The 26717-nt window shown below is 40.9% G+C and overlaps 1 protein-coding gene across 1 annotated transcript in view; it reads left to right on the top strand.

The window, feature by feature from the left end:
* The window catches only part of iqch (IQ motif containing H), a 187947-nt gene extending 162489 nt beyond the window's left edge, over positions 1–25458 (top strand). Inside the window, exons 18-21 of the mRNA XM_073032631.1 lie at positions 561–686; positions 6862–6923; positions 7332–7440; positions 23514–25458. Of these exons, the coding sequence (XP_072888732.1) occupies positions 561–686; positions 6862–6923; positions 7332–7440; positions 23514–23609 (393 nt within the window). The 3' untranslated portion in view covers positions 23610–25458. The remainder of the gene's footprint in view (positions 1–560; positions 687–6861; positions 6924–7331; positions 7441–23513) is intronic.
* Positions 25459–26717: the final 1259 nt, after the last annotated feature.

The raw sequence follows: 26717 nt of genomic DNA, 5'->3' as shown, positions 1-26717 counted from the left end.
TATACTTAATAATTTGATTTATGAAGGCCAATGTGCCAAAAGCTCTCTTTATGACCCTATCTACTTGAGAGGCCACTTTCAATAAATTATGGATATGTACTCTCAGATCCCTCTGTCTATTGCACTCCTCAATGCCCTACCACTCACTGTGTAAGTCTTGAAACTTGAAATGGTATTAAACACCCTTGTAAGTCCTACAGGTTCCCTCTCCAGATGGTTTGGCACAGGCTGCTATACTCAGGGATCATCTATAGGTTGGCTGAACATGGAGCCAAGAGAAGAGGCATGTCCCTACCTCAAAAGCACCAAACTTGTTCATTCACACCATGCCCCAACTCTGAGCTCTTTGCTGTGACACTGGTTTCCATAGGTTTTACTGGGCTTTAGCTTTATAAATCTACTAAAAAAATTGCATGTGTCATACTTTAATGAAATCATATCAACTAAAATAATTGATCGGCAGTTGCACTTATCTGAGTTCCTCATTTAAACTTAATAGGCCACAGTAGGGTTTCATAATAATATATACATATCTGTACTCGATATTATTTGCCTTTCAGCAACTTCCTTTTATGAAACGTTACGGAGTGTTAAGCACACAGTTGAAACATGCCAATTTATCCATGGTCCACTACAGTGTACTCTTCAAGATTTTTAAAGCTCACGGGATTGGTTTTGATATTAAGGTATTGAAGTTTTTCTTTTCTCCCAAGGTTTTCCACGGTAGTAAGCACTATAGGTGGTCTTCTGACTTCATTAAAACCATGGTTTTATTCTATTAAAAAGATCGCTTGCATGTCGAGTTTTTTTTTCTGAACAGGTTTATATAGAGTATAGTCAATGGGGACCAGTGTGATAAGCATTATATTAGACATGTATGAAAATCATATTCAGTTGTGTCTATTCAGCCAGCTTCATCATGGACACTATGATCCAGGGCATCTTCAGAAGATGTTGCTTCAAAAAGGTGGCATCCATCATTAAGGACTCCAGGACATGCCCTCTTCTCATTGGTACATTCAAGAAGGAGGTACAGGAGCTCGAAGACACACACTCAACAATTTAAGAACAGCTTCTTCCCCTCCACCATCAGATTTCTGAATGGACAATGAACCCAAATACATTACCTTACTATATTTTTTTCTTTTTTTGATTGCTTTTACACTACTTATTTAATTTAGTTATATATATTAATGTAATTTTATTCTTACTTTTATTATTTTGCCTTTCCATGTACTGCTGCTGCAAAACAACAAATTTCATGACATATGCCAGTGATATTAAACCTGATTCTGATTCTGATTTTGATATTTCTAAATGCTTCTCCTCAAACTTAAAAAGAATTCTGTTAAAATTACAAAATATATTCATTTGCTTAAGTTTCCATACCTCTTATGAGTGTAGGGTCTCACACTCTAGAAGCCTGGGTCCCCTTCAGTTCCCTAACCAAAACACAGTCAGTCCTGCTTGTGCTTTGCCACTGTGTGTTGGCAGTGGTCCTTACTGCAGAGGTGGAGAGTAATTAATGCCCACCAAGATCTTTCTTATTCTATGCCGGAGTTCACGTCTGATGTATTGCCACCAACAAGGGCTAGATTACGGCAATGAGATACCTGAACTGATTTATCCCTCCCACTCTCTGGGCTCTAAAGATGACAGCCCTTGCTCAGAGTAGCACAAGCTTACACGATGAAGTTGACATTCCATTTGCTTATATAACCATAAGACAAAGGAGTAGAATTAGGCCATTTGGCCCATCGAGTCTGCTCAGCCATCCATCGTGGCTGATTTATTATCCCTCTCAACTCCATTCTCCCGCCTTCTCTCTGTAACCTTTGACACCCTGACTAATCAAGAACCTATCAATCTCCGCTTTAAATGTACCCAATGATTTGGCCCCCGCAGCCGACTGTGGAAATGAATTCCACAGATTCACTACCCTCTGGCTGAAGAAATTCCTCCTCACCTCTGTTCTAAAGGGATGTCCTTCTATTCTGAGGCTGTGCCACTGATCATTCATAGAATAATGAATAATTAATTAATGATTGAGTTATTCATCGAATAAACTGTTGGAGTGATTTTAAAACCATTTAAGAATAATCATAAATACACATTATTAATCAATTTCATTTATTTAAAGTCTCTAAAAAAACAATTGTATATCATACATAGCAGAGTTTCAGAACACAAAACACTGCAGAATCATGCCTTTTAGAAATATATATCATATCGATAAGCTTCCTTTTATGTATAAAATGCTGGAGGACCTCAGCAGGCTAGGTAGTGTCTATGGAAAAGAGTAAACAGTCTACATTTCAGGCCGAGACCTTTCACCATGACCCAAAACGTAAACTGTTTACTCTTTTCCATAGATGCTGCCTGGCATGTTGAGTTCCTCCAGCATTTTGTGTGTGTTGCTCTGGACTTCCAACATCTGCAGATTTTCTTGTGTTTGTATCACTTTAATAAAGTCATGTGTTCTTTGCCTGGTCTTCTTACACTTTTTACTAATGGATTTCCAATTTCCAATGTTAGCCTAAATGGTTTGTAGCTCCCTATTTTCCCTCTATTTAGATAATTTTGTTACATTTACTGATTTTGAATCCACTGAAACCTTTTCAGAGTGTTGGAAATTTTTACCAGTCTGTGCATTTACTGTAGATACATGACCTCTTGTAGGAGCATTTGTTCCAGTGGATTTTTTTTTACAGGTTTTGTTATGTGTTATGTGTACTGTGAAGATCAGAAACAAGATATTTGTTTCACTTAGTCTTTTCCACATTCCATAGATGAGGATGCTTTCACTATTTGCTTTTTTTATTTCTTCCTACTTTACATCCATGGGTTTCCTATTTTATCAATATTATAGTTATCCTTTTCTGGTTTCTAAAATCCTGGGAAGGATAGATCTTTGGGGTGTCATCATCTCTGAGGATCCGTCCTTGATACAATTACAAAGAAGGAACACCAACAACTCTATTACATTAAGAATATGAGGAGATCTGGTATGTCACCAAATTTTCTACAGATGTACCGCAGAGAGAATTCTGAATAGTTACTTCACTGTCTGGTATGGAGGGGCCACTGCACAGGATCGGGAAAAAACTGCAAAGAGTTGTAAACTCAGCCAGCTCCATTATGGGCTCTAGCATCCCACCATTGAGGATATATTCGAAAGAGGATGCCTGAAAAAAGCAACATCCATCATGCAGGACCCTCACCATCCAGGACCTACCCACCTCTCATTACTACCATCAGAGAGGAGGTACAGGAGCCTAAAGATACACACTCAACAATTTAGGAACAGGTTGCAATTTTTTATGAAGTGCACTGCACTGTTGCCACAAGACAACAAATTTCATGACAGATATCCTTGACTCTGAATCCTCACAAACCTCAGACCTACCAGCTACTGTGGTTAAATTTAAATGGATTGCTATTCTCATTATTTCTGAATAAACTGTGTGTTGATTGAAAATCAGGAAATATTGATTGCTATGATCTGCCTTTGCTTTTCTACTGTATTGGTATTAGTTTGTATTGTCATATATACCAAGATACAGTAAAAAGCTTGTCTTGCGTATTGTGCATTTATATGCAATCATTACACAGTGCATTGAGGTAGAACAAGGTAAAATAATAACAATGAAGAATAAAGTATAAAAGCTACCAAAAAGGTTCAGTGCAGGTAAACAATAAAGTGCATCCTAAAGAGGTAGATTGTGAGGCCACAACTCCATCTTGCTGTACAAGAGGCCTGCTCAAGAGTCTGATAACAATGGCATAAAAGCTATCCATGAGCCTGCTGATACATGGTTTCAGTTAGGCTTTTGTGTCTTCTGGCTGTTGTTGGGAGAAAGGAGGAGAGAGAATGTCCAGGGTGGGCAGGGTTGCTGATTATGCTAGCTGCTTTACTGAGAAATCTGCAGATGGGAGGCTGGTTCCACAACTCTGCAATTCCTTGTGGTCACATGCAGAGCAGTTGCCATACGAGCTGTTATACATGCAGACAGAATGCTTCTACCTAATTTCTCAATTTTCTTTACACAACTAGCCTTTCATAGCAAGATAATTGCCTTTATACCTTTAAATACCTTAAGGTACCTAATTTTTGAGTTAAGTTTGTCACTTCCATATTGAATGTGAAATTCGACTATATTTCTACTACCTTTCCTAAAATAATCTACCATTATGAGATTATTAATTAATCTCCCTTCATTACACAGGTCCAGATCTAGAAATGTCTGCTCTCTGTTAGGGTTACGGGGCCCTGTTGTTGCCTATGTCATTTAATTTTACTTTATAAGAGGTGATAATACTCAAGACCTGCCACAAATGTCAAGCATCCTTCACTGATCCAAGTTCAGTTTGGAACTGCCACTTTGCCCATGAGAAGGCTTTACAGAGATTGTACCTGGACCTCTTGTAACTTTTTTGGTCTTTAGACCTGAATGCCTCTGATCTGGTCCTCAGCAGATAACGGATCTCATGGGTCATCCAGGGTTTGGGGTTGGGGAAGGATCTGAATGATTTTGTGGGGACACACTCATCTACAACTGTTTTTATAAAATCCATGACAACCATGGTGTATTCATTCAGATCCACAGATGTGTCCTTGAACACGGCTCAGTCCACCGACTTGAAAAAATCCCATAGCCACTCATCTGCCTCCCACAGCCAGCTCTTTGTTGTCCTAATCTCTGAAGCCGTGCTCTGTGTGCAGGGAAGAGGAGGACAGCCAAATGATCAAATTTCCCAAAAAACACACATAAAATGCTGGTGGAACGCAACAGGCCAGGCAGCATCTATAGGAAGAAGTACAGTCCTTGTTTCGGGCCTCTTCTTCTGTCAAGATGAAGCCACACTCAGGTTGGAGGAACAACAACAGCTTATACTCCGTCTGGGTAGCCTCCAACCTGATGGCATGAACATTGATTTCTCTAACTTCCGTTAATGCCCCTCCTCCCCTTCTTATCCCATCCCTTATTTATTTGTTTGTTTGTTTATTTCTCTCTCTGTCTCTCTCACATTCACTCCTTGTCTGCTCTCCATCTTCCTCTGGTGCTCCCCTCCCCCTTTCTTTCTCCCTAGGCCTCCCGTCCCATGATCCTTTCCCTTCTCCAGCTCTGTATCCCTTTTGCCAATCAACTTTCCAGCTCTTAGCTTCATCCCTCCCCCTTCTGTCTTCTCCTATCATTTTGGATCTCCTCCTCCCCCTCCCACTTTCAAATCTCTTACTATCTCTTCTTTCAGTTAGTCCTGACAAGGGGTCTCGGCCCAAAACATCAACTGTACTTCTTCCTATAGATGCTGCCTGGCCTGCTGCGTTCCACCAGCATTTTGTGTGTGTTGCTTGAATTTCCAGCATCTGCAGAGCTCCTCGTGTTTGAGATTTCCCAAAATGTGGTTTGGGCATGGAACAGTAGGCATTCCTTATCTTAGTATAACAGTGTCCGGTGTGTTGGGACCTCTGGTGCTAAAGATTATATGCTTATTAAATTTAATGGTCATTTTTTAACCTTTCCTGTTTACATTCTTCACCATTAATGTGCTAAGCTAACTACACTGAAGGATTGCCCTCCAAAATTAACGTTGTGTGCAGAATCTCCTCGGGGTAAAGAGCAAAAGCCTACCTTGTATCTCTCCAGTAATTGTCCATCTGGGATAATTGTGCATCAATAAAAAGAATAAATCTATACATTAGAATCAGAATCTTAGAATCAGGTTTGTTACCACTGACATACGTTGTGAAATTTGTTGTTTTGCAGCAACAGTACAGTGCAATACATAAAAAATACTTTTAAGATACAATGAGAAATATATTAAAAATTAAATATGTATTGCAAAAAAGGAGCAAACTAGTGAGGTAGTATTCATGGATTCATGGGCTGTTCAGAAATCTGGTAGCAGAGTTTTTTAAGTGTTGAATATGTGTGTCTTTAGGCTCCTGTATATCCTCCTTGATGGTAGTAATGAGAAGAGGGCATGTCCTGGGTGGTGGGGTCATTAATTATGGATCCCACCTGCTTGAAGCATCATCTTTTGAAGATATCTCTGATGGTGGGGAAGCTATTGTCCATGATGAAGTTGGGTGAGTTTACAACCCTCTGCAGTTTTTACTGATCCTGTGTATATCATAGGTTCACCAATCCACAATTCAATGATCAACCTCCATTTATTTTGTTTAACCAAAGCCAGATGGTGGGGCCAATTTTCCACAGTTCTTTTCGTGTTAGCTGGTGTAAAGTGTGCTTACTCAAAGTGTGGGGAGACCATAAGACCATACGGCATAGGAGCAGAATTAGGTTTGCTCCGCCATTCTGACATGGCTGTTTTATTATCCTTCTCAACCCCGTTCCCCTGCCTTCTCCCCGTAACCTTTGACTCTCAGACTAATTAAGACACTGTCAATCTCCACTTCAAATATACCCAATGACTTGTCCTCCACAGCCATCTGTGACAATGAATTTCACAGATTCGCCATCCTCTGGCTAAAGAAATTCCTTCTCATCTCTGTTCTAAAGGGATGTCCATCTGTTCTGAGGCTGTACCCTGTGGTCCTAGACTCCCCCACTACAGGAAACATCCTCTCTACATCCACTCTATCTAGGCCTTTCAGTATTTGATAGGAAGACAGTGAAACTCACTGTGATGCCCTCATGGTGGAATAGCATACAGAAACATATTATTATAGCTCCTTTGCTTCAAAGGGAGTTGTTTAGCAGCAGAAGTTCTGCTTCGTAATAGTCATCAAGTAAAAACATTGACAGAATATTCTCAGGAGGAGGGAATTACCTTGAGGGAATTTCGTAGCATGCATCATTCCATTGAGATCTGATATGTTGTACTCTGTTTTAATAGGAGAGGCAAGGAACGGTTTTTGTACTTCATGAAGGGAACAAGAGGGATCGCCTAGGGATGGTGTAAGTTTGCTATTTAAACCACACCCCCCCTTACAAGCTTCCATTTAAGGAGTAAACATTATTCAGCGATCATTCAATTTGTTTACGTAATTTGCATGTTGGAGATACAGTACTTGTTTTTGAAAGAGGCTTTTCCTAACTGTGTGGGCGACCATTTTGGTATCCAGTTGATTTAACCTATTGCTTTTCAATGGCGTATAATTAATAAAGTATATTTATTGCACAAATCCTTCAGTTGACACATAAAAATAGTACCTCATCTTTCATATTTCCCAGAAGATTTGTGCCCCGCGAGAATGAAAATACTCATTAAATTCCATCAGCATTTCCCTGAGATGAGACTGTGATTGTTTTTAAACATGTAAAGGGAATCATTAGTAAACTCATTTGTTTGTATATCATTAACAGAACAATTGGCGAAGATCTCCAGGGGGCTCTACTGACCTTTGCTCGTAATCTCTCTGTCATTCATCAGGAAATAACAGCACCTAATGTGCATTGGGAGAACAATTTTCAGGTGAGGCATTAATTAACTAATGTTTCCCTGTTAATTTTTGTACAGTTTATTAACATAGAAATGTTTTAAGATTGCACAGTGATTGGAAACAAGGTGTCACTCAAGATTTAGTCGACGACCATAATTCTACGCCTTAGTTAAAATTACAGCTTGCATGGCGTTTACGAAGCAAACATAAGATGAGCTGAATTTCAAGTTTTGGAAGGATTTTCAAAGGACCTTCTTCATTGAGAGGGTCAAAGGCTTTTGGTGGGTCAAAAGAAGCCATGTGTGTTGGTTGGCATAGCTCTTGCAGTAATCACCATCATTTCTTTTCATGATCAGACTCCACAATAATGTGGGAAGCATCGCTTCAACCACAGAGGGGAGGGTGACAAGGAAGGCCTTGGTGATAACTCCCCCTATGGCATACATCACTGAGGCCTCTCCTTAGTTACCACAGCTGGATTTGTCTCTGTTCTTGAAGATGGTCATAGCAAATATTAGATAAATATAGAAAGGGAATTAAGTCACCAGGGTGGAATGGGAGGCTGGACTGCATCCATTTTAATGCAGGAGTCTGCCAGGTAAAGCTGACAAACTGAAGGTATTTACATTTAATGTATTTACCTATTAATGTTTGGGAATATGATATTGTTGCTATCATGGACATGTGATTGAAAGATGAACAGGAGCAGTGATTCAGTGTTCCAGGATATAGAATCTACAGTCTGAACAGAGTGTTTGTGGGGGGCGCTTTGCTGGGGCTTGGAGGAATATGAGCTGAACATAGAGATTTAGGACCAGTTGGGTGGGCAGTGTGGGCAGCATGGAATGGTTAGGCTGAAAGACAGACAGACAGACATACTTTATTGATCCCGAGGGAAATTGGGTTTCTTTACAGCCACACCAACCAAGAATAGTGTAGAAATATAGCAATATAAAACCATAAATAATCAAATAATAATAAGTTAATCATGCCAAGTGGAAATAAGTCCAGGACCAGCCGTTTGGCTCAGGGTGTCTGACACTCCGAGGGAGGAGTTGTAAAGTTTGATGGCCACAGGCAGGAATGACTTCCTATGACGCTCAGTGTTACATCTCGGTGGAATGAGTCTCTTGCTGAATGTACTCCTGTGCCTAACCAGTACATTATGGAGTGGATGGGAGTCATTGTCCAAGATGGCATGCAACTTGGACAGCATCCTCTTTTCAGACACCACTGTCAGAGAGTCCAGTTCCACCCCCACAACATCACTGGCCTTACGAATGAGTTCCTGTGTTCGTGCTGTATCGCTCTATGACACTATTGTAATATTAATCAAGGTGCCCTTTACTGCATTAAGGAAGGTGATTATCCCAGTTGGTTCTTCAAATGGGAATGAATGGATAAAGATAGAAACTAAAATGGTGGGGGTGATCACTGATGGGGAAGTACCACAGGCAGGGGACGGAGAGCAGATATGTAAGCAACTAAAAGTTAATTACAAAAATAATATGGTAATAATAGCAAATGTTTTCCATTTTATCAATATTAATTGAGTTTGCCTTACTGAAAAGGCAGGAAACAGAAGCATTTCTAAAAATACATTTTGGAGAGCTATAAAGTCGATTTATGAATGGCCCTGCTTGGGAAGGAGTAAAAGAACTTAATCTCAGGTTTGTAGCAGGGCAAGGGAAGACAGAGTCAGTTAAAGAACAAAGAACAGTACAGCACAGTACAGGCCCTTTGGCCTATTATGCTGAGCTGACCTTTGAACCTACACCAAGATCAAACTAACCCTTGCCTTCCACTTACGTAGCCCTCCATTTTTCAATCATCCATGTGCCTTTCTAAGAGTCTCTTAAATATCCCTAATATATCTGTCTCTACCACCACCCCGGCAGTGTGTTCCGCACACTCACCACTCCCAGTGTAAAAACCCTACCTATACTTTCCTTCAATCATCTTAAAATTAGATGTAAGGAAATAATTGAAAAGGATTCTGAGTGGCAAGATTAATCTGCATGTGGAAGCAGGGATTTATCAAGGAGAGTTTTCAAAGGGTCGAAGGTTCAAAGTTCATTTTATTTATACATGTACGATACAACTCTGATATTTGTCCGCTCCAGATAGCCATTAAACAGAGAAAGACCATGGGTGTTGATGAAAAAAGAGACATCAACTCTCCCCCCAACACACGAAAAAGAGAAGAAACAAAACTCTCAGATCCCAAAATCTCCCCTGCCCCACGGCAAAAAACACCCACAATAACAATCAATGACCCCCTACACATAACAATCCTCAATTCCCTCAGTCACAGAAAAGAACAGTGACAGTAGCACCAAATCCTCACTCCCACCCTCCACACAGACACAAAAATTAATAGATCACCAACCCATCAATCGTCCACAAGAAAGAAAACACAGAAAAACTGAAGGAAACCAATATAAAGTACAGTCCAATAATTTCTAAATCTCAGAATCAAATCTCACCCTTCCACAAAGAGTTACTACCGATGCAGGTCCAAACGTGCCACTCCAGCTACTGATCAAATTTGTAGGGAGCTATCACAGATCCCATCCACATTCACCTCGATGCTTCAGTCTTCCTTGCCGCTTCAAGACGGATTCATTCATGACCCCGCCCCTCATCCCTGGTCTTTTCCACGAGTCAGCTTGTGTTCTCGGACCTTGTCAGCCCCCCTGTCTCTGAGCTCCACAAGGCAGCTCTCCGGACCCTTTGACTGAGTTCCAAACTGTACGTCACAGACTCCAACAGTTTCTGTAACACAAACAAGACCAAGAGAACAAGCAGAAGGTGTTGAAAAAGTGAAATAATTGGATAGATTTGCTATCTGGAAGATGTCACCCTAGGAATCGTTGTTTGCTGGCACCGTCTTGACCAGAGTTGGCATGGTTTTAAGGGAAATTGATGAATCCCATGATATTAGAGGAAGAAATGGAGAGACATCAGATGCTGGAACCTGAAGTACAAACAATCTGCTGGAGGAACTCAGTGTGTCAAGCAGCACCTGTGGGAGGAAAGGAATTGTCGACATTTCGGGTCTAAACTCTGCATCAGGACTCCTGCTCTGTTGCTGAACCTGTTGAGTTCTACCAGGAGATTGTTTGTGGCTCTAGAGACAGTCCATTGCCGGGGGGCAGTGAGGTTTAAAGTAATCTACAGGGACTTCAAGGAAGGCCTTTGATAAGGTTTGATGTGGGAGAGATCGCCGGCAGGTGGTAAGAGTGGGCTCCCTCATCTCTGTCCCTCTGACCCTCAACCCAGGTGCCCCTCAAGGCTGTGCACTAAGCCCCCTCCTTTACTTTCTGTATACACATAACTGTGATGCCACCCACAGCTCCAATCTGCTAATTAAATTTGCTGATGACACTACACTGATTGGCCTAATCTCAAATAATAATGAGGCAACCTACAGAGAGGAAGTCATCACCCTGACACAGTGGTGTCAAGAAAACCTCACAAAAACCAAGGAGCTGGTTGTGGACTACAGGAGGAATGAAGACAGGCTAACCCCTATTGACATCAATGGATCTGGGTTTGAGAGGGTGAACAGCTTTAGGTTCCTCAACATAAACATCACCAAGGGCCTCACATAATCTGTGCACACCGGCTGTGTGGTGAAAAAGGCACAGCAGCGCCTCTTTCACCTCAGATAGTTGAATAAGTTTGGTATGTCCCCCCAAATTCTAAGAACTTTCTATAGGGGCATGACTGAGAACATCCTGACTAGCTGCACCACTGTCTGGTATAGGAACGGTACTTCCCTCAATTGCAGGACTCTGCAGAGAATGGTGCGGACGGTCCAGTGCATCTGTAGATGTTAACTTCCCACTATTCCACCCTTTTACAAAGACAGGTTTGGAAAAAGGGCCTGAAGGATCATTGGGGACCCGAGTCACCCCACCCACAAATTGTTCCAGCTGCCACCATCCAGGAAATGGTACCATAACATAAAAGCCAGGAGCAACAGGCTCCGGGACAGCTTCTTCCACCAGGCCATCAGACTGATTAATTCATGCTGACACAAGAGTATTTCTATGTTATATTGACTATCCTGTTGTATATAATATTTATTATAAATTACTATAATTGCACATTACACATTTGAACTGAGATGTAACGTAAAGATTTTTACTGCTCATGTATTTGAAGGATGTAAGTAATAAAAGTCAATTCATTTCAGTAGGGAAGAGCCCATGGAATTCAGGTTAGTTTGACAAATGATTTACTTCACTTTACTTTTATTTATTTATTGATTGATTGGGATACAACACAGAGCCCTACCGACAGGTACGTCCTTGGGCTGTGATAAGAAACCACAGCACCCGTAGGAAATCCACATTGTCATGGGGAGAATGTACAAACTCCTTGCAGGCAGTGAGGGGAATTGAATCTGGATTGCCGGTACTGTAAATCGTTGTGCTTAGCATTGCACTACTGTGCCACCCTGAAATTGGCAGAGGCTGACAGTCAAGGATTGTTTATATATTTGGAAGCTTAAGATGTATGGTATACCATAGGAATAAGAGCTTGGAACCCTTGTTTGTTTAATACATCAATAATCTGGATAGGAATCCAGAAAAGTTCACAGATGATGAAAGGATTTGTGGCATAACGAAGAGTGTAATTTTTGGCTCCAAAACAATATTAATCAATTAGTAAAATAGAGAAACATTTAGATGGAACTTAGACCTGAAAAATGTGAAGAGATGTGTTTTGGGAAGACTAATTAGGGTTGAATATCATCAATGGGTAGTGAGACCCTAAGAGAGGACCTTAGTGTACATGTCCAAGGCCCTAAACTTAGCAGCACAGGTAGACAATTTGGATAAGGATGTATGTGAAATACTTACCTTCGTTAACCAGGCTATAGGATGTAACATAAGGATGCTAACAGCGCGTTATATAAGTGATTAGCTTGGCCACAGTTGGAGTATTGTATGCAGTTCTGTCGTCACATTACAGAAAGGATGTGATGCACTAGAAGGTGTAGAGGACATTCACCAAGATGTTGGACCCTGAATAGGTTGAGCTTGTTTTCTTTGGAATGGAAGAGGATGAGAGGGGAGCTGACAGAGGTACACTAAGGTGGATGGGTCTATAGTGAGAAATATTTCCTTTTAGCAGGAATGTAAATGACCAGAGAACATAGACTTAAGGTAAGTACTGTATGTCTATGAAGGTTCTCAGGCAGCCAGGTCATTGTATATCAAACAATAGTAAATCAGGACAACTGGATTTGCTGTGTTGTCTAGAAGACATTTCGTCACTCATCTGAGAGGCTTCTCCAGTTCTAATCCATGGTGCATAGTTTTCCGGTTTATAAATTCTGTGAGTTGTTTAAACATTTGGCAATCACATGAGGGTAGTTTAGAGTCCTAGAGGTAATGAGAGGGTCATTAGACTTATCTTTGCATGAATGAAGGTGTGAACTGTCACGGAGATGCCAGGGTAAATATGTTAGGACTACATTGTGAGTAGCTGATAGGAGGGGTCATATCCCACCCACTCTGTTCAGGGATGGGTTTTCCAGTTTGACAAAGGTGGCTTCTTTAACCCCTCTTTCAAACCACCTGTCCTCCCTGTCCAAAATGTGCATATCAATATCATTAAAAGAATATCCCTTGTCCTTTAGGTGTAGATATACAGCTAAGTCTTAGCCCTCCTTTGTTGGGCCATCCATTTGCTTTGTCTCACAGATATACAGAACTGCGCAGTTCTCATTGCATTGGATGGCATATACAATATTGCTCTGTTTATATTTGGGTACAGGAGTTTAGGGTGGATACGTTTCTGTCTGAGTGTGTTTGTAGGTTTGAAAAACACAGGGATTTGGTGTTTGTTGAAAATTCTTCTGAGTTTCTCTGGAACTCCAGCTACATATGGGATGACTTTGTTTTTCCATCTGCTTTGCTCCTTACCTCTGTCTGTTGGGCTGATGTCTCTGCTGATTTTTGTTGCTGTCTTGATGAAGGCCCAGTCAGGGTAGCTGCAAGCTTTCAAGTCTTCTCTTAAATACTTGTTTTCCTTGTCTTTAGCTTAATGTTGGTGGGAACATTCTTGGCACATTAAGGTTAAGGAGGTAAAATAAGATTTAAATGGGTTTGACAGAAAAAAATCATCCGGTATAACTCAAATCTGGAATGCACTGCCTAAGGCTCTCCACTCCATCTTGGGTCACCTAGACAATAGCAAAACCTATGTCATGGGTTTTGTCAGGGTAATGAACCTACTGTTCATTAATTATAGCTCAGCTTTCCATACCATCATATCTTCAGTACTAATCAACAGGCTCTAAATCCTGGGCCTCTGTACCTCCCTCTGCAACTGGAGCCTTGACTTCCTCATCTGGAGATCACAGTCATTGTGGATCGGAAATAACATCTCTTTCTCGCTGTCAATCAACACTGGTGCACCTCAAGATTGTGTGCTTAGCCCATTGTTCTACTGTCACAACACCATGACTGCATGGCTCAAGTGCTGTGACACAACTATTGTTGGTAAAATTTCAGATACTGATGAGGAGGCATACAGGCTCTAAATCCTGGACCTGTTAGATTAGCTGGTTGAGCGGTGTCGCAATAGCAACCTTGCACTCATTGTCAGTAACACCAGGGAATTGTTTAGATAGATAGATAGATAGATAGATACTTTATTCATCCCCATGGGGAAATTCAACTTTTTTTTCCAATGTCCCATACACTTGTTGTAGCAAAACTAATAACATACAATACTTAACTCAGTAAAAAATATGATATGCATCTAAATCACTATCTCAAAAAGCATTAATAATAGCTTTTAAAAAGTTCTTAAGTCCTGGCGGTTGAATTGTAAAGCCTAATGGCATTGGGGAGTATTGACCTCTTCATCCTGTCTGAGGAGCATTGCATCGATAGTAACCTGTCGCTGAAACTGCTTCTCTGTCTCTGGATGGTGCTATGTAGAGGATGTTCAGAGTTTTCCATAATTGACCGTAGCCTACTCAGCGCCCTTCGCTCAGCTACCGATGTTAAACTCTCCAGTACTTTGCCCACGACAGAGCCCGCCTTCCTTACCAGCTTATTAAGACGTGAGGCGTCCCTCTTCTTAATGCTTCCTCCCCAACACGCCACCACAAAGAAGAGGGCGCTCTCCACAACTGACCTATAGAACATCTTCAGCATCTCACTACAGACATTGAATGACGCCAACCTTCTAAGGAAGTACAGTCGACTCTGTGCCTTCCTGCACAAGGCATCTGTGTTGGCAGTCCAGTCTAGCTTCTCATCTAACTGTACTCCCAGATACTTGTAGGTCTTAACCTGCTCCACACATTCTCCATTAATGATCACTGGCTCCATATGAGGCCTAGATCTCCTAAAGTCCACCACCATCTCCTTGGTCTTGGTGATATTGAGACGCAGGTAGTTTGAGTTGCACCATATCACAAAGTCCTGTATCAGTTTCCTATACTCCTCCTCCTGTCCATTCCTGACACACCCCACTATGGCCGTGTCATCAGCGAACTTCTGCACATGGCAGGACTTCGAGTTATATTGGAAGTCTGATGTGTACAGGGTGAACAGGACCGGAGAGAGTACGGTTCCCTGCGGCGCTCCTGTGCTGCTGACCACCGTGTCAGACCTACAGTCTCCCAACCGCACATACAGTCTATCTGTTTGTGGACTTCAGGAAGGGGAAGTTGAGAGAACATACACCAGTCCTCATCAAGGCATTAGCAATGAAAAGTGGAAAGTAGTTTCAAGTTCCTGGGTGTCAACATCTCTGAAAATCTATCCTGGGCCCAGCACATTGAAGCAATTACAAAGAAAGCACGACAGCAGCTATATTACATTAGGAGTTTGAGGAGACTTGGTATGTCACTAAAGATTCTCACAAATTTCTACAGACATGCCTTGGAGAGAATTTTAACTGGTTGCATCACCATCCAATATGATGGGGTCACTGCACTGGATCGGAAAAGCTGCAGAAAGTTGCAGACATAGCATGGGTCCCATCATGGGTACAAGCCTTCCCAGCATCAAGGACATCTTCAAAATGTGATGCCTCAAAAAGGCAGCATCCTTCATTAAGGACCCCCATTGCCCAGGACATTTACTCTTCTCATTGCTTCCATCAAGCAGGTGGCACAGGAGCCTGAAGACATATACTCAATGTTTCAGGATCAGTTTTTTCCTCTCTGACATCAGATTTCTGAATGAACATTGAACCTATGAACACTACCTCAATATTTTTTCTTCTTTTTTCACTCTCTCTTTGCACTATTTAATTTTTATATTATATGTCTTACTGTAATTTATTGTTTTTTTTACTAAGTATTGCAAAGTACTGCTGCCACAAAACAACAAATTTCACAACATATGCCAGTGATTTTAAATCTGATTCTGGAAACAGATATTTACCTATTTGGCTGAGCACTTGAATCCCCATGGTGTAAAAGGCTTTGGGCCTGTGCTGAGAAATCAGATTTGTAAAGATGGTAAACATGTACTTAATGGGCTGAAGGGCCAGTTTCCAAGTTGTAAGGTTCTATGATTATTGTTTTTCTGTCATCCCCGTCACATCCTCCTTCCTCTTGGCTGGGAAGAAGAGACTGTGAATTTGTGACTGAAGTTTATCTCTGTTTGCTTCCACCACCGTATCATTTATTTCCCTGTCAGCTTTTTTGACTTCTTGTCAGTGAAGGTGACAGCAGAATAAGGCTGGATATTTAGATGTGAAACAGAGTGACAAGCACTTACATCAAGGACATGATTCTTCAAGGTGTCATTTTCAGTGGAATCTGACTTTCTCTCATTCAGTGGGTCTACAGCACACATTATCACACTGAAGACTGATGTCCAGCAAGGCTTGTAACCATCCTATACGTTTCCTGAAATTCTGTGCTGCAGTACTTCACCCATCACCAATGAACTTCTTGCTGCAGTGGGGCTTGGGGAAGGAATTAGTTTAATGTTACCACCGCTCAGTGTCATCCCAACATTGGGATGTGGATGACTTCTATACCACTGAGGTCATGCTCTTTTCTCACTGCTGCCGTCGGGTAGAAGGTACAAGAACCTCAGGACTCACCACCAGGTTCAAGAACAGTTACTACTCCTCAACCATCAGGCTTTTGAATAAAAGAGGATAACTACACTGACTTGCCCCATCATTGAAATATTTCTACAAGCAATGATCTCACTTTAAGGACTCTTTATCTCATGATCTCATTATTTATTGCTATTTACAGTATATTTGCATCTGCGCAATCTGTTGTCTTCTGCACCCTGGTTGATCTTTCATTGATCCTGTTATAGTTCCTATTCTATAGATTTCCTGAGAATACAGACGACAAAATGAATCGCACAGTTGTACATAATGACAAATATATACTTTGATAATAAAATTTACTTTGAACTTTGAACACTGAGCTGGTACAGTAGCTTAATGATTAGTGTAATGCTTAACAGCACCAGCAATCACTGATCTAGGTTCAATTCCCACTGCTGTCTGTAAGGAGTTTGTACATTCTCCCCTTGACCTCATGGGTTTCTTGCCACATTCTAAAGACACAGAGTTAGAGTTAGTAAGTTGTGGACATGCTATCTTGGTGCTGGAAATATGGCGACAATTGCAGGCTGTCCCCAGCACATCCTTAGACTGTCTTAGTTGTTGATGCAAACAATGCATTTCACTGTATGTTTCAATGTACATGTGATAAATAAAGCTGGCCTTTAAAAACATAACTTGTGCATCTGTGGTACGCAGATAATGCTTGCACATGACTTGGGTGGACCAAGTTCCAAGTCATTGTGGACTGAAGCATATGAGAAATGGGCATGAATAAGCTCTCTGCTCCTGACGTATAACACAGTTCTTCCATAGTAAGTGTGTCCTAGGACTGTAAGTTCAAAAGAAATCACCACTGTTTCCATAAGTCCCCAGGGTCCCGACAGACTCGCCATCCCACGCCAGCAGCAGAAGGGAGTACCCCCGCTATGGACTTCCAAGGCGCCGCCCGACTCAGCCTCGCAGACGCAGCACACAATGGAAGCTCCGTCGAAAACAGCCTTGCAGACGCAGCACACACCGAAAGTGACCTGAGTCCGTCGAACCTCCGATCCGATGACCATCCCCACCGGCACAGCTTCTCCGAGCTGCATCCTCTGCCAAGCGTATTAAGATGGCCCTGCCAACGGCCATCAGCAACGCGACCCCGAGGACTGGGGACCTGTTCTTCCCAGCAGAGTCCCGGACCTCACAGCAGCAGCAGCAACAAAGAAGATCTTCCTGGAATTTCCCGATGTTTCTCCATGCTTCCATGTCCATTTTCAATCGATTATTATTGCGCATGGCACCCCGCTTCACAAATAACAGATAATCAGTTCTGTAGTGGCTGCTGCAAGCTGCATTGCGCCACCATCTTGGATCAAAAACAAGATATTATAACATATCTTCCCCCTTTAAAGAAAAGCAAACACAATATTATGTCCTTATAAACCTGCAAGGAACAATAATCCTTCCCAACAAAAGATATCTATAATAACTTCAATTGTAATGAGCAAATACAGTCCCTTATTCACTCATTAACCTTCAATCAGTCTCTGAGACAGTTTGATGATCCTTTTTGGTCTGCTATTTGTTTCTACAGATGTATTGTTTTCATTTGCTGTGTTAATATTAGTGCCTTTCTGTTTCACATCTTTCTGCCAAGATCCTATCTATTCATTTCTGTTCTTGTTCTTGCTGTTTGACCATCGTTCACTCTGTATGCCCCAAAATGGAGCCCTGGACTGCATCCATGTGATCAGTGAGTCTTTACACAATTTCCAACTTATTCTGTCTTAATTCACAGAGCTCCCTCTGTTGACTGTGTATCATAGATAGCAACTCCAATTGGTCTGTGTTGAACTGTTGCTGTTGTTCTGACCTTGGGGACTGTGTGGTCTCCCCATCTTCCTTTTTATTTTTCCTCTTCAACCTCAGAGAGGATCATGGAGATTTCCACTCTTTAACTGGAAGTCAATGAGAGACAGATTTTGAACCAAAGCTCCATCATGTGGAAGCAAGACTGGTGACTTCTTCATCATGATCCTTCTGTTCAGCACTGACATCCTGACTGTCATGCTAGTGTAGCTGGTACAGATGTGTATGGAAGGATGAGTTCTTGTGCTTCTCTTCCATAACCTCTCTGGAGCTCTCAGGGATACTACTATGAGTTTCTCGACTTACATCAGGTAAGTGTCGGAGCCCCTCAAAACATCTATGTACCCTTCCATGAATGTCGCATAGTCATCTTTGGTCTGTGAAGCCATTATGAAAACTCTTTCCATCAGGTTTAGATTTTCACATGCACTCAGACCTAATATTGGCTGTATTCTCTTTTCTATAATCAGTAGTTGTGCATTTAGATGCTGACCCTTGTGCTTGAAGGTCACGATACAGCCCCCTTTCACTGGAATATTCTCTCCAGTATAGCCTATCACTTTTAACTTAATTGGGTGAACCTTGCTCTTTAATTTCAGAGTCTTGTAATCAATCATGCACAACAGATTCATCTGTGCTCCAGTATCAAGTTTGAATGGAATTACTGTCTCATTCACAGTCACAGGAACAATCCATTCTGTTTTACCAACACCAGCAGTCAGTAGAGAATCCACAAAGACTTCCTCCATTTCCTCATCAACAATGTGCACCTTTCTCTTGGAGCTAAAGCCATTTCTGTAAATTAAATGTTCTAGTATTTACCCATGCTGTTTGTCTTTACTAAGAACAAACATAAAATGGTGTCCGAAGTCAGTGTGAGGTCTAAACACAGAGTGTAAATGAGTGACTGAAGAAAGAGAAACTAGTTCCAATGGAGAGAAGCAGGTCAGGCCAGTGAGGCCATAGAGCACATTGTGTCCTGAAATTCATGGGATTCACCAGAAATTCAGGTGACGGGCCAAAAATTCCCATCATGGGTAAGCTTAGTTGCGGTTTACTGGCAATTTAAAGGATAACTGGAAACTCTTCAAACAGCGATTCAATATTTATTCAGCGGCGAGTAGAGGACATTGGACTGACAAGAAGTAGAAAGTGTCTATTTTTCTGCACATAATTGCTGAAAATGCTTTGGACATCTGTAACAGCTTTCAAATTGATGAAACATCTTTTACATTGGACACTCTGATGACAAGATTTGAGGAGTGTGTTGTTCCAAGTAAAAACGCCACCTTTGAGAGTTATGATTTTTTTCCCGTAACCAGAAACAAGGTGTTAGCTTTGACCAATACTTAGCTGAACTTCACACACAGAGTAAGTTCTGTGAGTTTGGAGGTTTGAGAGACTCACTAGTTAGAGACCAAATAGTTGTGGAATCCCAGACAGTGGTCTCAGAGAACGATTGCTGTGTGAAAGAGATTTGATGCTGGAAAAGGCTGTGGATATGTGCAGGGCAGTGGAGAGCACATGAGCACAAAAGCTAAGGAGCTGCAGAGGACAGAAGCAACAGTGCATGCTGTAAAAACAGAGGGGCAGAGCACAAGGCATCTCCCAAAGCAACAACAAAGCAAAAAGGAAGGCCTAAGCAACAAATGCAGCAAATGTGGAGATAGACACATTCCAAAAAACATGCCCTGCTAATGGTAAGTCTTGCAATAATTATTGGAAGAAAAATCATTTTGCAAAGTGCTGCAAAGCTGGGGCTAGCAAGAGCAAGCACAACAGACACCAGTGTTGAAATACACCATCACCTTTATGTTGTCAGCAAAGTCTTTTGCCATCTACAGAAGTGTCTGAAGATCAACACCTGTGCAAAAGCTTTGGGCTTACTATGCCACAATGATCCTTCCCCTTAGTGTATTTGAGACATGGACTACCTACCAAAAGCACATAAACATACAGGAGACATATCATCCACACAGTCTCTGTGTAACCCTAAACCCACTGACAGGATCAGTGAACCAATGTTAAAGTCCTTTCCCAGGGCAAAAACCCCTTCATCAAGCTTCTAATTTTGCTCAGAATGGATCTTTCACAGGCCTGACATTAAATAGATCTTCTGTCATGGAATGAGACTCACAAGTGGAGAAATGAAAAGTTCATGGATTTTCTCAAGCTCCCTTTGGCACATAGATGAAAGACAAATGGAGGGTTATGTGGGTGGTGAAGGTCGGCACAACATTGTGGGCCAAACACAACGCAGTAATGCTCTGTGTTCTATCCTCCCCCTTGAAAATGTGTAACCTGTCCACCAGCCAATGACTCCTGAATGAGAGTGGTGAACAAGCATTTGGGATGGCACTGAGAACTTGAATCCGTTCATCATGAGCACACAATAGGCCAGAGTAAATGGCAGAATATGCCACCTCCCCAAACTACTAAACTGTCCTTGTCAAGCAATCCTGCCCCACCTGCAGTTCTCACATTGGCTTTTTCAGGACCTTCAGAATCTACCAAATTGGTGTAGAAGCAAGTTGTCCTCCACACTGTCTGTGGAGGGACTGTCTGAGAACAAGCAGTCTCAGACAGGTTTGCTTCTACCAAATTGGTGTAGAAGCAAGTTGTCCTCCACACTGTCTGTGGAGGGACTGTCTGAGAACAAGCAGTACTTTAGTCACTGTGAACCTATTTACCACATCATGCATTCTCATTGCTACATTCCTCTCCAGGTTCCTGGAAGGGTAATAATTGCATTAAAACAGTACATTGATATTAAAGTACTAACCATCTATATCGTCAATCATTTCAAACCTTAATCCATTTAGCAAGGGACTAACATTCTCGGTGTTGGTATTATTAATGGATAACAATGCTTATTCATCCACAGAAAGATGATCTTCTGAAAATGATGAAGCCTTCATGAAGGGTCTTGGCCTGAAACAACCTCTGTTTATTCCTCTTCATAGATACTGTCTGACCTGCTGAGTTCCTCCAGCATTTTGTGTTTGTTCCTCCTGATTGCCAGCATCTGCAAAATCTCTTGTGTTTGTGATTATTACTGCATATCCACATACAAGATACACCATCCAGCTCTTTTATTTTATTTTAAAAAGCACAATTAATTAGCATTTAAAAGTTTAATAGTGATGTTTGATTAACTCAATTAGGGTTTTCACTTTTTATATGCAAAAAAGTCGCTAGTCGCCTCACTATAGGAAGGATGTGGAAGCATTGGAAAGGGTACAGAGGAGATTTACCAGGATGCTGCCTGGTTTAGAGAGTATGGATTATGATCAGAGATTAAGGGAGCTAGGGCTTTACTCTTTGGAGAGAAGGAGGATGAGAGGAGACATGATAGAGGTGTACAAGATATTAAGAGGAATAGACAGAGTGGACAGCCAGCGTCTCTTCCCCAGGGCACCACTGCTCAGTACAAGAGGACATGGCTTTAGGGTAAGGGGAGGGAAGTTCAAAGGGGATATAAGAGGAAGGTTTTTCACTCAGAGACTGGTTGGTGCATGGAATGTGCTGCCTGAGTCAGTGGTGGAGGCAGATACGCTAGTGAAATTTAAGAGACTACTAGACAGGTATATGGAAAAACTTAAGGTGGGGGGTTATATGAGAGGCAGGGTTTGAGGGTCGGCACAACAATGTGGGCCGAAGGGCCTGTAATGTGCTATACTATTCTATGTTCTATGTTTCTAAAAGTTTATTTAAATGACTACAGTATCACAATAATACACTACTATGCAATATTCAAAACTTCATAAAACATACTATTTACAGTACTAAATTAAAATATGCTTATCACTATCTACAACACCTTTGAGCCCCAGAGGTTGACCTTCAGATGTTGAAGTGGAAGAAACAATGGCTGATGAAGGGTCTCAGCCTGAAACATCAACTATTTATTCATGTCTATAGATACTGCCTGAATTGCTGATTCCTCCAGTATTCTGTATGTATTGGCTTTCAGGACTCTCAGGTATCACAGAGGTGACTGTTTGCACAGAAAAACACCTCAAGTTTTCACTGCCTGATGCAGGTCTTCTGTCAACCTGATGTTTATCCTTGGGGATCACTGAAGTCAAACATCCACACCTTCTGACTATCCTCAAACTTCCACATCTGCTGGATGACCTTGGGCTTCTGAACCTGCCCCGCATGGACCTCTGATCTTGGGATTCACTATCCCTGAAGACCTCCAACCCTCGTTTTCAAGGCCCACTGACCTTGGTCTTTGACCACAAGTGTCAATGGTTGTTGTCCTTGGCACCTACCAACTCAACTTCCATTCTTGGTGATCTATGGAGTCCGATATCCACACTACTGACCAACCTCAGACCTGTGGTCTGCCAAATGACCTTGGTCCCTGCCCCACATGGACCTCTGACCTCAGGACGTCATCCCTGAGGGTTACCAGCCTTTGTGTTCAACGCTTACTGACCCTGCTCCTTGACCACAGGGGTCACTGGTCTTTGTCCTCCATTCTCCGGGATAAATTGAGTCCGACATCCAGACCTGCAGACTGATCTTTGGTCTTAAGACCTGTCTGCATAAACCTCCAACCCTGGTAATGGTGGCCTTGGGGGTACTACTACATGTTGCAGTAGCAAAACTATAGAGAAAATGAATAGAATAGCCATTATGTTCCTCTGGAACTTAATGGGGATTCATCAGGAAATGCCTAAAGGTTTATCCTCAGGTAAGTTTTATTTGCCTCTCCAGGTGATGGCAAGGCTGCTCTATGAAAAGCAAGTAATGGCGTGAACAGGTTGCATTATCTGGGACAGAATGGGCTTTTGGTACCAGATCATTTTGTCTAGCCTGTTTTCTTCTTAAGTTTGTTTTTTTCAATGCGTATCTGTGAAAAATAATAATTTAGTTTAGTACATGTTGATCTTCATTTGCAGTATTACTTTGCTTTTTTCTCTCTCCCAAACCAATGCTAAATGTGTTACAATCAGCCCAATTATCCCTAGCTGATGGGATTCAGGAAGGGACTGTCCAGTCTGGCTAATTCCTTGACTTCTTCAAGATCAATACGGGGCAAGAAAGTGTAGATAAGGGTTTCGCAAGGAATAAATTATACAATGAAGGTTTTACTGATGCCTTTTGTATTAGAAATATAACATCGTGTATACAGTGTGACAAATCAGCTTATACATGTCTATTTTTACAGGCGGCAATTAAAGATATTGAAGTAATTCTTGGAGTTACCATAGTGAACAAGTCCAAAGAAGATCGTTCAGCCCCTCCATTAAAAGCTATGACATGAAGAACCTAATTCAGGAGAACTATAGATATTTGACTATGAATTACTTAACTCCAGTTCCATCTCACTGGAAACCTACACTACTGTAAGCAAACCAAAATGAAATCTAAATGTGTTTCACTGGTCCAGCTTTGTATCCATGGAAGCAAAGCAAATATTCAACAGAATCTGCTTTTCAGTGTGAATATTAGTAGAAATATTTAAAACATACTCAAAAATGGCAACTAAAATGAAGTTGAGGTAAACAATAATTTGGTTTCTGTTGTAAATAAGAAATAATGTATTTTCTATGTTTTCTCATCTTCCCCAAATCCCAAAGTGAGTAATCTATTTCCAGCTCGCTCTTTGAGGATATGCGGAAAACTAGTCTAAAATAAGTGAATAACTGATACAATAATCAACTTCTGGAGCATCCTAACACAAAGTTACAAGTAGTTGCTATGACCAGGTTTGTTGCTGGGTTTCTTTAGAACGATAAAAGAACTGAGGAAACAATTCATATTGTAAATTTTCCTCTGCACTCACGAGCAATCCAGTGTGGCCCACAATCAATTGTGCTGTCAAATTTATTCAATACATGGACTAGTCCACACTCAATATTTATACAAGGGCACACTCACTAAAGATTATGTCCTGCAAGTAATTAATGTTTCACTTTATCCTTATACAAGCTATTGAGATTAATATTGGGGCTTTAATACCACCCAATGCAATTGGTAGTGTAAGTTAAACAACAAGCAGAAAGAGGCTTTATGGTATAAACTATGCCATTTCTACAGAGATCTATCACATTTGGTTTGCTCCTCAAATTTACCTGATCACTCAAAGATGCATCTCCCTGTCATTGCATGCCTACTATTGAACTACTGTTTTGTATAGATAACATCATTCATTGCCTCAGCAGCAGAGGAATCATTGTTCCCTGCCAATTATTTGGTCTCAGTATATGAATCGCCACCCCTTTCCTGCAAGGGTTAACTGACCTCACCTCTACTGATCTCATAAAGAATCTGTCTTAAGGAAAGTCATATAGATAATTAACATATCTTGAGAGAAGATACAATACTCGCTTCACCAAATACAAGGTGATCACTTGGCCTGAATATACTCCATCCATCTTATTAACATATTTTACAATATACATCTTTCACAAACTATTAATTATTCACCTGATTACAATATTCCACTATCACAACCATTTTCAAACCTTAGAATTAGTCAGCCAATTACCATATTGCACAATAATTCCCTTCTTCTGAATTACAGTGTTATTCATGTAATTATAACAAGGAAGAAACACAGATGATCCTATTTAGACTGTTCAGTGGCATTTTCAATGCTTCAGTTTGACAACCTAGCTTCTGTGTTATTGTTGAAGGTGGAAACCAACCATCAACTGCCCCTTCTGCCACCTTACCAAGACCACCAATCTTTCATGTTAAAATGACCATGGCAACCAGAATATTAATGCTTGTATTTTATATAGAATGTATTCCCAATTCCTTCATTCTTTCTGGCAGGCTAAACTTTTAGTTTTTCTCTTTGCTGCAGTAGTTATCAGATTTACACCTTAGATCAGGAAGTCTCATCTGGAAAATTCACAGAGCTGCTGTCTCATTCCCTGATGGCCACCAGAAGAAGCAGAACATTTTGTAGAGACTATAAACAATATTAACATTTCATTTTATGTCTCCTTTTCTCACCACCAAAAATTCGTTGAGTTGCATTTAACAAGATGCATACATTTAAACAATCAAGGTTCTTTGCTCTTTTCAAACCAGTTTCCTAGCAGTATAACTAGATGATACTATTAACTATTTACATTAATGAATGAAGACACATCCAAACTCACAACAACTAGCTCCAGTTACCAGGCTCCCAATATTGAGAAATCCTGCAACATTTAAATGGCTATAGAACTGCAGTTTGCATTGACAGGCAGATGGGAATGGACTGAAGTTCTGACATGTCCAGTGAAAGTACAGGCATCGAACATACTCACCAAGTTATCATATAACTAATGCAAAAAGTATTTTACACTGTTTAACAATTGTCAATTATGTTGTAATATTTTATGTTAGATAAAAGCATAGAGCAAATATTTTTTGTACAGCTTCCATGTGCCAGTTAAGGGATGCCTCACAACATAGCTGCATCTGACAAGCAGTTTCAAAGTTCAGATTATCTAAGTCTATGCTGACTGACAGATGGCGGCAAGCTTGCTGAGCTTGTAATAATGTTCAGGATTATGCAGCAATTCAGATGAACAGAGTTCCCCTTTAACAACAAATTACTGAGTGGTTCCCTCAACAAATGAACCTTTTTCCCTAAATGAACCATTCTAATTACCTGAACTTTATTGTACATTCCTTCATGGCAATTCTGACTTGAGCTCCTAAGACTTTCAATTAGTAGCCATGGTCTTGAGCATAGATAACCACTCTGCAAAGGCTAATATCAAAAATGTAATTTATGTTTAATAAAAGTAATATTAAGCTCAGTGTTATGTTCTAGTGGATTGACCTTTTAGTGTTTTTCTAAATTAGATTTATTATTACTACCTTACTCATGAATTTGAAACGTCGATTTTGCAACAGAACTAAATGTATTTAAAGATTCAGCGACCTTGCAGTCACATTGTTGTCAATAGTCCCCCATTGGAACAAGGTGCTCTTCTGCCTTGATTACAGTTGATCATAATTACCAGCACTACCCAATTTACATAGATGCCTTAGATCTGGAGCTCCTATGAAATGTATTCACTGGAGTTTTTTAAATCAGGTGATCACCTGGAGTCCTGTTCCCATTATTGTGCTACTCTACCAACAAGCCTATCATGGTTTTCCACGTACTACTGGAAAAGGAAAAGAAACTCTGCCATGTACCTTCTTAAAGATTAAAGATCTTTAACAAGATTCTTTAAAGAAATGACACTTTGTCGTATACCTTCATGATTCTTGACAGTGACAGCTTTTTAAAAATATATAATTAATGAATTGAAAAGTTAGTTCTGATTACTTATTTGTTCCTTGGGTTGCTGACAGCTGTGTCTCCAGATTCCAGCATCTATAATCGTTCATGCTTCCATAGATAATAGTATTGGAACACAGT

The sequence above is a fragment of the Hemitrygon akajei genome, chromosome 30 (genome assembly GCF_048418815.1).
Source record: "Hemitrygon akajei chromosome 30, sHemAka1.3, whole genome shotgun sequence".
NCBI classification, from domain to species: Eukaryota; Metazoa; Chordata; class Chondrichthyes; order Myliobatiformes; family Dasyatidae; genus Hemitrygon; species Hemitrygon akajei.
Note: the sequence above shows the minus strand (reverse complement) of the source record. Positions and strands in the feature narration are given on the sequence as shown.